This window comes from Amblyomma mixtum, chromosome 2 (genome assembly GCF_055824585.1).
Source record: "Amblyomma mixtum isolate Tamu chromosome 2, ASM5582458v1, whole genome shotgun sequence".
Classification (NCBI taxonomy): Eukaryota; Metazoa; Arthropoda; class Arachnida; order Ixodida; family Ixodidae; genus Amblyomma; species Amblyomma mixtum.
In genome coordinates, this window is record NC_143013.1 from 102630306 (window position 1) to 102643139 (window position 12834).

The 12834-nt window shown below is 44.3% G+C and overlaps 1 protein-coding gene across 1 annotated transcript; it reads left to right on the forward strand.

The window, feature by feature from the left end:
• The first annotated feature begins 6935 nt into the window (after positions 1–6935).
• LOC149360343 (uncharacterized) lies at positions 6936–12006 on the forward strand. The gene is made up of 2 exons (XM_089569256.1): positions 6936–7014; positions 11792–12006. The coding sequence occupies exons 1-2, from the start codon at positions 6957–6959 to the stop codon at positions 11914–11916; spliced, it is 183 nt and encodes a 60-aa protein (XP_089425382.1). The 5' UTR covers positions 6936–6956; the 3' UTR covers positions 11917–12006.
• Positions 12007–12834: the final 828 nt, after the last annotated feature.

A 12834-nucleotide genomic window follows, 5' to 3' on the forward strand; every position in this document is an offset into this window, starting at 1 on the left:
GCATATAACCAAATAGAAAGTAGGCTTTTACTTTGCTCTCCACTGATGTTGCAGAACGATGCATGGAAAAGTGTCAGTGGTGATTGGTTTGTCAAACTGTTTTCAGGAAAAATGTCACCTTCCATCTGACACCTGGATCCGCACCAGACAGGTTTGACTTTTACACGGATGAGGGTAAGTACTGTTTTTCCGCAAGTTTGCCACGGGATATCATCAGGGGTTCACATAGAATCCATCAAAGCTTTTGAATGAGAAAGCTTGGAATGCCTACACAATGCACAGGATTGCACGCATCTCATAATGGATAAATATCTGTTTATCCCACTCACAGGATTTCAGAGTTTTCTTCGGCTTATTCTATACTCCGTCTCACAAGATGTTTGCAGCACTACGAAAGGTACGAGCTCTCTCGTCCAATCAGGATGGCGCGCACTTCATTAGTGTGTTCCTACGCGCCTCTCGCACTACCAGTTATTGACAGGTGGCTCCATCATGGTGAAAGAAGGCGTACTAGTAGTTAGCTTCTTTTTACCTCCAGCAGTTGGCGCTTGATGTCTTTTTATTCTTTCATCTGTTTGTTTTTGGACAGGCGGACGCCCAACTTTTCCCAACTGGCCCAACTTTTTCTTTTTTGTCGCCACTTGTTTGTATCAGTTCCTCTGTAGTAACGTCACAGTTATTTTCAGTCTTCCTGTCATGTGTATATGAATTTATTTATTCCAACATGGTGACTACACTATTAAGCTGGGTCGAATGCAGGCCGGGGCAGCCAAATGTCGATGGTGGTGAAATGCAAAACAACCACATGCGCTGCGCGAAAGTCAACGCACACACGGTCAATATTAATCCGGAGCCGTCCACAACAGCCATTGCCATATCTCATGAGAGACGATTTACTTTCACTGCGACAGTACTGAATGGTCCCGACTTTTGCGCGCACGTTAGCAGGTTAATGGGGCTCATCTCATCGTCATCACAACTCCATTCAGCTCTGCTGGTTGTGTCGTCCTCCAGGTTGACAACAATAGCCGGTCCTTGGTAAACAACATCGTCGATGACGTGGTCCAGTTTCCTCATCACATCTTCCTCACTAATAACACGTTGCACGTAATTCTTCCATTTCTCAGCAGTCACTTGCATGATGCTTTGCCAAACCAGAGGCTCCACGTCTTGGAGATTAAACGTCTTGGTTCGACTGGGAACGAAACCCTTGACATAGCTCCAAAAAAGCTCTATCGGGTTCACTTGGCAGTGGTAGGGTAGCAAGCGCGCAAAGAGACGGCCAGCAGCTTTGGCGATGCAGTCCACACGGTATCGGTCCACACCTGTGTTCACGTTGTTGACAAGCTTCATGAGCTCGGCCTTCACCATGTCGCTACTCCACGCGACACCTTTTCAGGACGGCCAAGTCTCTATGTCCTTTTTTGAGGCCATCCGCCGCACTTTATCCTGCTTCACAGAATGATATGGAGCGTTGTCCATCACTGTAACGCTGCCGGCTTCTTCGGGGACAACATTCGGCCCGCCTTCAACGTCTGCGTTGTCCACTGGTAAAGCGTTCGCTCGCTCACCTGGGTGAGTTTTCCCGTCCTCTTGATGAGCGCATTCGTACTTGAACTGCCCCCGTTCTCGACGCGAAGCACTTCAAGAAGCCAACTGCAATCGCATGCTTGGAAAAACAGCGCACTGTCGGTGTAGGGCACACAAACGACACAACCCACTCGGCCGGCGCCATGTTGGAAAATGGCAACGCATCACAACCTCGCAGCAAGCCTCCGCAGAGCTGTGTTCGTACGGGCTTTGCCTGTAAATTTCACCAGTGATTGATGCAATCTATACCATCTAAATCTACCAGTCCAAACTATGTTTTCAATTGCTGTGCTTATTGTTTGATTAATAGTCCTACACTGCTGAAATATTCGAGGGACTATTTTTTGTGTTCCTGCAGCCCTGATTGGACGACAGAGCTCTGCCTTCCGTAGTACTGCAAACATCTTGTGAGACGAAGTATAGGCACAATCGCAGAAGTGTAAGCAGTATTAAATATAAGACCTCGAATGAAACAGTAGAAGTACAGCAACGCGTGTGAGATGAAAGTTGAGGGAGCAGTGGTTGTAAAACTATGTCTTTGATGTGTGGGTATGTAGTCGATAGTGGGCACTTGTCCGACCGAGCAAGTGCTATTGCCATCGATTGATATAGGTATTTTCTTGTCACTACATATTTTTTATAGAGTACTAGTTGGTTATGATATCTGAAAACCAATTTCAGAAGAGGTATCTAGAGGCGTTTTGAAAACTGTCGCCTGCAAAATGACGCATTAAAAATTTAATCTCCATTGTTCATACCAGAGGACTACTCGAGAGCCCGGAGACAAGAATGTGGCATGGAAAAAGCTGCTTGAGGTTCCTCTGAGCCGATGTGCTTGCCAAGTGTCGGTACGCGAGATTTCGCAAAAAACGTATTTGAAACGAGCATAGGCCATATATTCGAAAAAAAGGCAAAAGGTGACAAAAAGTTGATATTGCTGGTGAATTCGAAACACCGAATTAAGCACGGAACGTTCAGTTCTTCAGCTGAGTTCTTCAACTTCGCGGACCTCCACAACATTCCTAGAGGTTTCCCGAGACAGATTGTATTTCTTTCTGTCAGGTGTTTCCTGCGTTTGTGTGTCCGTTATTTTCCTTTCAGTACCCCTTCATTTCTGCCGCACGTACTTAGTTATTTAGTGAAATTTACAGCATGTATTAGCCTTTATGGATGCGGAATTGGAAAGTTATTCCAGAAAGCTTCCGAATCTTCCCTAGCTTGCCTGTTTCCGCTTCTCTACCTATCTCAGATTAAGTTACGGACAACGCAGCGAGCTATGGAAAGAAAAGTGACAGCTGTACCGTTAAGAGATCGGAAGCGGGCGGAGTGGGTGAGGGAACAAACGCGAGTTAATGATATCCTACTCGAAATCAAAAGGAAGAAATGGGCTTGGGCAGTGCATGTAATGCGAAGGCAATATAACTGCTGGTCCTTCAGAGTAGCGGAGTTGATTCCAAGAGAAAGCAATCGTAGCAGAAGTATGCGGGGCTATGGTAGCCGCAACTGGCGAAGGACATGGTTAATTGGATGGGAGAGGCCTTTTCCCTGCAGTGGGCGTAGTGGGAATGATGATGATATTGATGATGATGACCTGGCGGCGTGCAAAAGCACAGTCCTCTCGAATTGCGTTTTATTTCGGCTTGGTTGTCACGTTCAAAGCAAACGTTGACACATCCTTAAATGCAGCTTTTTTCTTCGTACAGACATGTCAAGCGACTTAAATACAAAAACACTACTGCTGCACACATACTGATCTTTTTGCTTTACTGCGTTGTATTTTCCGTCTATGACTTACCATTCCTTCAGACCCTCAGAGACTAAACCACCCGCACACTATGCCCCTCAGAAGTCTTACGGCGACGCTGTAACACCGGCTACTTGCCTCCTTTATAGAACAGCAGATCTTTTTGCCTCACTCCTGCAATCGTGGTCTCTTCGCCGCCGACAGCGGAAGTGGCCAGATACCGGTTCCCTGAATGAGAAGGAGACAGCTAAGGAAGGCACGCGTGAGGATTGAGAGTAATTGGGTAAATGAGTGGAGAAGGCACTTTCGATTAGACGGCAGCCCGTTGCCTGCGAGCCCTAGCCTCTAAATTTCATTCAGTAACATTATGAACGGTAGCAGAAACTCGAGTGCAGAAATGACATAAATCCCAAGCGGCAGCTAAGCACGACGCTATATGTCCAAAGTACCACTGTGGACAATGCCTCGCGTGAATCCTCACTGTCCACGATGAGCAAGATGGGCCGAAAAGGCCAATATAATACAACTGTTTTATGAAAGTGGTGACTGTGCTACAGTAATATGGTTTCCAGCTCATTTTTCGCTTCAGGGATGAAGCACTAAAGAGCTCATTCCAGAACGTGAATAAGTTTATACGAGTTGGGATTGCAAATAAAAGATGACAGAAACTTTACGATCGATGGCTTTAATGTTTTATTCACACGGATTTTGCTGAAATTAGGCAATACAAAACTTTCGTCATGTATATGCTAGCATGTCGTTACTTCGGATAGTAATGTTAATATGAAGTGACCAAAGGACGTTCCGCTAAATGAACACCTCCTCATAGCCATGTAGTGCTCCAGATTCAAGCGTGGGGTTATTACGGTGATAAGTGACTGGACAAGCGTTGCAAAAATATGTAAGGACTTGGTGTTGTTGGCGTCTAGTTACATAAACCAATCGTTGGATCATGTAAAGGGGGCGTTAAGATATTTTTCCTCAAAAGTAAATCCTCCACATCGCATATTGCATGGAACACCGCACAATCAGCCCTAAAGGAAGAACATTACAAGATAAATAAGAAAGAAACTCCCTAAGCTAATCCTTAACATGGCATACGGGCCTGGACATCTGCCTCGGCTGCTGGAAGTGGTTGGTTCGAAACTCACCATCGGCCAACCACAAGTAAAGAGCGTCCAATCCTCCCGCGGTCCGGGTCTCGGCTTCTTCAGGGGTGTACGCTTGGAAATGGTCCTGCAAACTTTCAGGGGTGTACGCTTGTAAATGGTTTTACTTGCTGTCGGGACTTCTGCCACCACGATGGTTTAAGACAGAGAGAAGTAGACAGCTGTTCCGGCGTTACGCGGTCGCAATCAGGCTGTAGAATGTTGTTGAACTTGCCCCTAATGGCTACCAAAAATAGGCGGTCAATGCTACGGTGTACCATACGGCGAAGGCTGCGAGGGACGCTAACCCCACGGCTCCCCTCGGAAAACGACAGTTGTGACCGCAGGGTGCAGTCGAGGAGGAGAAGTGGCCAGCTGAGAAGGAGCACTTCTGATCCAGCTGCTCATAACAACGAAGTTAGTAGAAGGTTAGAAAGCTTCTCTTAAGTGGCCAACTTTACGAGAGTTCAAGACAAAGAGGCATAAGAAACTGCGTCGTAAAAGGGACATATACGTGGCCGCACACAAATGTGAAAATATGACTGAACTCGTCGCAATGTCGAAGATAAATAGAGGGCGGAAGATCTGGCGCGTCGTTAAACGAATGAAACTGGGAGCGCTGATCCCACTGTCCACTTTGAAAAATAAGAAGTGACTGAACGCACAGACGTGTCAAAGCTAGAGCGTCCTCGGATGCCGAGTACGCTGTGCAACCTGAATTAGGAGGACTCAGGCAAGCTATTCGGGGCCTAACCGAGAACCATTCAGAGCGCAGCTAATGCCATCTATGACCTGTTCTCTAACATGTTTGCTGCGATCATGCGAAACCTTATGCTAAAGACGCCGCAGACGCGGGAAACGTACCCTTCAAAGGTACTTGGTGAAAGAAACGGTACATGTTGTTTCTTTCTAGCCATCCCGCCATCTCTTGGGCTCGTCACTCATCCAGATTGTTCCAGTCATCAAAAGTTTAGGTGTGATTTTTCATGAGAACTTATAGAATGATCATGTAGAAATGGTAATAAACAAACAGTCCAAGGTTGTCGGTATTTTATGTCGACTAAGGTACTTTATGCCGAAGCGTATTAAGCAAATGCTGTATAACGCACTTTTTTCTTCTGTTCTTAATTCTTGCTTTTTGGTCTGGGGCACTACGTCTTTTAGCAACATTAATCGTTTGCACCTTCTTCAAAAAAAAAGCTGTTCGTAGCATTGTGAATGCTCCGCGACTAGAGCATAGTGGCCCGATATTTCAGGCACTCGGCATCACCCCCTTCTCCAGTTGTATGAAACATTGCTCTTAAGACGGTATGAAACAAGTGTTGTTAAAAACAATTGCTTTATGTTACAGCTGTCTGGACTGAAATACAAAGAGTCTAAACACTCTACTTGAACAGTTTTGAATTGGTTTGTACCTAAGACCCGCACAAATTACGGGTATCAAATGCTGAACTTCACTCTCCCACATTTATTAAATAAGAAATCCTTATAAATGTATAGCTAAATAATGCCAACAACTGTTATATGTCTTGTGTGTTTGTACGTTTTTTTTTCTCTGAAAGTGCCCTCGTATTGTTTCTTTCGTTTGTTTTGTTAACTTGAACAAGTGTATCACTGCCAAGCTTCTGTAGGGTGCGCCGGCCTCGTGAAGCCTTGCCACTGGCTTTTTGCCGGTGCACCCAACATCGCCATGATGTTCAATAAATATATTCTGATTCTGATTCTTTGCTGTTGGAAATGCTCGCTTGGTGTTCTTGTTCCTACGAGGTGCCAAATGTCCTTTTAACTGAGAAGGTAGGCATTCAACAGGCAATCAAGGAAAAGTAAATATGGTAATGGTTAATGGTTAATGGTTAATGGTATGTAGGGGTTTAACGTACCAAAGGGACTGTAACTATGAGAATGCTGTAGTGAAGTTGTGCGGGAATTTCGACCACTTGGTGTTCTTTGGCGTGCACTGATATCCCGCAGTACACGGGCCTATAGAATTTTGCTTCCATTGAAATTCGACCGAGGAGGCGAGGATCAAAATCACTTCTTTCAGATCAGCAGTCGAGCGCAATAACCACTGAGACACCCGCGGCGGCAAAATGTGCCAATGAAATAACGTGATATTAAAAAGAGATTCTGCTCAATTCCTCTTCAATTAAAGAGTTCACTTCCACAGAGCTATCATCAGCACCCCAACTGCCATCTAGATGGATTTGATTCTAACCTCAAATCTGAGTGAAACAGTATAAAAAATGAGCCCTGATATTGCACGACTTCTATTTAAAAAAAATGTGTTTTTACAACTATAATCTAGGATAGATTTTGCGCTTGGCAAGGAACTGCTCTATTTTAGAAAACTTCGAAAGTATTCATTTTTTAGGATTTTTTATAAAGCATAACAATATGAATTACTTAGATGTCGGATGTTCAGCGCGTACTTCTCTTTAATTTCAGATCCTGAACAGAAAGCTGTTGTAATAATTATGTACACGAACTACGTTAACTGCTACGTCGCTGATGGTCCTTATCACAACGGAGAGCGTGAGTAAAATACATAGAATTCATTACTTATTTACACCTCACTCCCAGCACAACATTATAGGAGAAACAAAAAACTGGAGATTTGAGCGAAAAAAAAAAATGCTAGGGGTGAAAACATAAAAAGGGGCGGGGGTACAGCCTTCAGAGGACAAGCGCACGTTTGCCACTGAGCTTTAATTTAAGGCACTTCACAGCCATGAAGAACACATGGCATCAGAAGACATTATCCCTGTCTATATGATAAATTAATTACTACATGCTTCGCTGTCGCTCTCCTGCTCTCGTCTTTTTTGTAGTTAGGCGCCTTGTTACTGCGGAAAGACAATCACGACCTCCTAATCTCCATTTTTGATAGCTTTAAGAGGTTTTTGTCGGTTTATAACTTAGGTATGGTCTTGAAGCTCACGCCATGCGAGGGCATTAAAGCATTAAGTGATGCTACCTTGCAGAACAATGAGTTTTCGCTACGCATTGTTTGCATGAACTCTGTACACCTTACATTGCGCTCCTTGTAATGCTGTGAGTCGTGGTGCATAGCAGAATGATAATTGAGTTTGAGTTTATCAACATTTTAGTTCTCAGTACCGAAAACTAAGGGCTGGGAAGAAAAGTTACAAAACTGGCACCTGGCTGGGTCCCCTGATCCCATAACAAGGTTGATAGTGATGCACTACGAATAAACAAATCATAAACTAACGAAGAAACACAAACAACCCACTTTGAACGAAAACAATTTAACATGATCTTTGAACTTGTGCACAACACTGCTGCCAATATTTAAACACAATAAAAACTGTTTCAGCAAACCCCTGTGCAGAAACCATCAGAAAAATACAGAATCCATCAGGAGAGACACTTATAATGAATAATGGACAACAAATAATATTACGTACATAAATCAAATATAGTTCATTCCGCTCAAAATCAGTCATTACAGAAAAGTCACTCGAAAAGAAAGTACACATTATAGAAATTCACAATAACTGTGAACCCAACTACAACTACACAATAATAATTTTGCGCAAAAATCTTTTCAGTGTATTAATAGAAGGATAATTGATAGCTTCAGCTAACACCGTGTTCTCGTTTAAAGCGTTAGGAATAAACGATCAGTCAAGAGCATGAGTCAAGGTGTGAGTCATGAGAATGAGTCAAGAGTTATCAATATGACTACAAGTCGTGACTTTCATAGGGCATAGTGCGTTATGCTTCATCATTCATGACTGCACATGTTGGCTCACATGAGTCGTGACCTCGTACACGGGCGTTCTGACTTCACCCGAATTTCGTGCCAGGGACGGCGATGGACTGCGGACGGCGGATTGTCTGCTAATGGGACATATAATGCCTTCGAAGTAGTAAAAGAAAGCAGATGCCAGTGTTGGCACAAACCGCACATTATGTCCCACGAAAAAGCCAAAAAAACATAAAATGCACCGATGCTGAGGTAGCGACCAAATATCGAGCCTGAACGCTTCTAACTAAGGTCGCCGGTTCGAGTCCCTGCCCTGATCTAGACTCTAAGTTAACTAGTAAGGTTATGCTGCACAAAACACGAAATCGTATGCCACCGTCCCCTCCCGCCGAACAGACTAAGAGAAACGGTTCAGCCGCATTGCTATGAAGATTCCTAAAAACGCAGAACTGATGTGCATAGGTCGCCGGTTGGAATCCGGGTTGCACGCGAGGCTCTAACTCAAATAGTAAGTTTATCCTACACGAAACGCTGAAGCTTATTAAACCACACGAAACATTCTGCGGCAAGAAGTTGGCCCACAAATTTTCCACAAATTTATGAACTTAGTATAATCTTTTGAACTCATGAAATTATACACTTAAATTTATGAACTTAGCATAATCTAACGCTAAAGGAAACTCCAAAAGGCACTCTGCACGTTCAAAAAGAAGAAATAGCCGTTTTTTCATAACACTTAAATATACAATATTAAATTCCTCACTTCCGAGTTACAAAATAGTGTCGACAAAATGAGCTGGAATGTGAGATTCCTCGCGCGGGTGGGCTTGCTGTCGGCCCCCAGAGTGCTGGAGTGCATCGTAGTAGCTAAAGATGGCGGCTTAAAGGTTGTCGACGGAAGATCTGCTCGGGCAAAGGTGGCTGTAAAAGCTCAGCTTCTGGTCTGTTGACGTAAACGCGGCAGAAGGTAACGATAATGGCGTAATGCCACCAGACCGTCTTCCGAGCTATGTTGTCTAAGCCCTGATGATAAGTCCCCATAGATGCGTGCATGAGCGTCTCCTTTCCCGTGGGGCATAACCTCGTCCGCTCCAACTCAGCGCTCATGCTTTTATACCTGCTACTTTGTCTTTTCTGGTGTAATTTAATTATGTATCTAGTGAAGTTAAACAGCGCATAAGACATAGACGTGACACGCAATACAGGATTTATTGTCAAAGAGGGAATTTTTTAGATCACGAAATACAGAATGTAGTCACCTACTGGCCGCATTTTTATTGCGAAAGCAATATTACTCGCACTTTCAAGCCTTCGCATGACCCGGCCGCAGTTACGTTTGACCTTTAGCGGAGTGAATATGGGCGACCAACTCGTTCCATCAGATAGCCCGGGTGCAGTTACGCCGCCGCCGCGCACCTGTGGCGCGCCGCGCACCTGTGGCGCTACTGCCGCTGTGACGTCATACCAGCTGTAGAATATGGGCGACCAACTCGCTTCTTCAGAGAGCCCGCCTGCAGTTACGGTGTGTGTTTGCCGCGCTGCGCACCTGTGGCGCTATTGCCGCTGTGACGTCATACCAGCTGTAGATTATGTTTCCTTTCTCTCAGTCACAACAACATCAAAAACAAAATATAAAAAAATACCGAAGACGCTTTGAGTCGTCGCGCAGCGGCGGCCGGTAGCCACGCGTGACCTGTATACGCGGCGCACTGTGTTCCAAGACGCTTTGAGCCGTCGCGCAGCGGCGGCCGGTAGCCACGCGTGATCTGTAGACGCGGCGCACTGCGTTCCAAGACGCTTTCAGTCGTCGCGCAGCGGCGGCCGGTAGCCACGCGTGACATGCAGACGCGGCGCACTGCGTTCCTTCAGTTGGAGGCGCTGCGCTTTTGCTTTCGCAACCTACCAGGCTTAACCAAAGCTAAGCCTCCGCCAATTTTTTTTATCTCTTTCCCGCGTCGACGTTATATGACGAATTTTAAGGGATAATTTGTAAAACCTTCGCGTTCCGAATCTCTTATGAGATAAGACATAAAATAGCAAACATGGGCTGCAACTTTGCGGAAGTGATCGAGACGTTACAACGAAGGCGTTAACACAAAACAGACGTTGGTTCGAATTACGCTGAAACAGGTTCCATTGTTTATTTTACGTGAGCAACTTCTCCACTTATGTCGACATGCGTAAACCGGATGGGCAACTTCGGGGCCATTAAATGCTTTCCAGCATTAAAACGAGCGGCAACATTTCCTAGTATTTCAACTATTGGCGGTGGTGACGTAACCTTGCCTTAAGGTGGCCTAACTTTATTTTGAATTTCTTACGCATATTAATTAAAAGCTTTCTCAGGAAGCACATAAATGGAGCCAACAATGCGGTGCCTGGGATGTTTACGGGGAAACTGCTGCCGGAGATATCTCAGGGTACGGTCAGTGCTACTTGGACCTTTTCGAGGAAATCCTTCGTGTTTTCTCTTCACTCCAGGCGCAATGAAAGAGCTATGGCGCATCGAGGGCTGCTTGGTGTAGAAGGCGGAGTTCAGCAGTGTTTAAAAATATTGGCGGTTAATGTTTATTCGTGAAGCATAATGTTTAGTCGAATTTTTTCTTTTTCTTTTCCAAGGAGTGCGCGTTATCATTTTTACTTGCTTGGAAGTGCCTTTCCGCAAATTTTATTACCAAGTCTTTTCTTCTTTTCCCGGCACCATTCCTTCCTTTTCTCTTTCAGCGCAAGTTTCAGTTTGAACATCATCTGGTTTGAAGAAATCAGAGATAAAATTTTGGTTAGCCGTAAATTGTGATGTCAATACTAATTCTTTGAAATATTTCTGTTGACGCACAGCTCGCTTCGCTCTCGCCTTTAATGCCCGAAACTTGCACATGCGCTGCACGTGACCCCATGGCCTCCATGATGGAGGTCTGCGCCTACCCATCAGAGTTCACTTTGGAGCAGGATGCTTGAACAAATTTGATAAATACACCCCACTTCACGGAGCTTAAATTGGTGGCACATTTGACGCCAGTGCAAATTATCTGTCAGAAAAAGTGTTATACTGTATCCCACCTCAGGACGGGGCTAAGAATTATAAGAACCAAAAATGTCGCAAAGAGTTCTCAAATGCGCAGACTTAGAGTTGCGATCATTCACGGCTCTTGAAGGGTTTGGTCGATACCCATAAGCATGTCTGCATTGTCGCTTATGGTCGCCGCTTGTGACTGAAAAAATTCGCAAAGAAAAAGGTGCGCAGCTTTAGCTTCAGCGCATAACTACGGCAATTACATCGGTGCTGCACGCACACTCAGCGTGGTTTCCAAGTTTTCACACGTGTCCCACTAATCAAACTCTTTGTGAGTAACACTCCGTGACGAGGAACATGAACTAACGATCACGAAGCTGTAATCGATTAACCGAGGTATAAGCGAATAAGAGATCGTAAATGTGTGCCTCGGATCACTAAATTAATTCTTGGGCCTTTTTGGAACACTTCCTCGGAGAAAATAAGATAATTTTGCATGGGGAATGTTTATAGAAGATTTAGAATACCGCTTCATCACACTGACGTGTTTTTCTGTTCACTTATTCCAGAATGCGTGCTTGCCGTATCGAAGGGTACCGAGGATGATGTGCCAGCAGAATGCATCGAGCAATTTGAGGACATCTGTGGCGTTACAGTCAACCTATACAGCCGGGATCTCTGCGCTGACGACTAGCCCATACCTAAAGCTAGCTGATTAACAGTCCCCCGGTACACTTTCTTTGCTTTCGGAGGAAGAAAATTACTGAGGCACTTTTTTGTTAACGCATGGCATTTCACTGGGAGCTTCATACCATGTCATTTAAAGTATGAAGCTATAACTGAGAGAAAGCAAGCTGTATTTGGCTTTCTAGGCTTTTTCATGCAGAAGTAAAGCATATATTAGCGCACAGTTGCACCCGTATTCACTTCCAAACAATCTAGGGCAGAAATATGAGCACATATATCATCAAGAGATAAAAATAAAAAATCATAAAACACAGTGGCAGTGTGGAAAGCCTAAAAGTAAACTAGATAGCAAAATTCATCTGTATAGTAATGCCAGTACGGAGTTCCCCCACACATAAAAAAGAACAAGAAGTAGTATAGCAGTGTTTTAAAGTGATAAAAAAAAACCAACACTGATGAAAAAACAAAATAGAACCTAATGCAAGTCCTTCCATGAAAACAAAAATCTGGCTGCAGACAAAATAAACAAATGGGAATGAAGAACAGGAAATATTTTACATAATAGTGGATTTTTATGTCGTTAAGGAAAGGTGCTAACCCGTTTACGCAATTGTGAGATATTTCTGTTTCCCATGCAACCGCTTATTACTAAGCAGCCTAACATGATGTGGTTCCTTTTGTAAAGTTGGTGAGCGCAACACTCCGCTGACAACATCGCCATTTCAGACATCAGGTTCTTGATAGAAACTGCTTCCGGCCTTGTAATAAAAAGGGCTTAAACGAATCCGGTTGCACGGATTTCTGCGATTCTTTTAAACTCTTTCCTCGGCACAGCTGGTGTAGTTAAAATTTTACCTTTGGAATGAAACCTTGAAACCCTTGAAACCCTGTACCCTTGAAACGATCACTTCCATAAGCAGCCCAG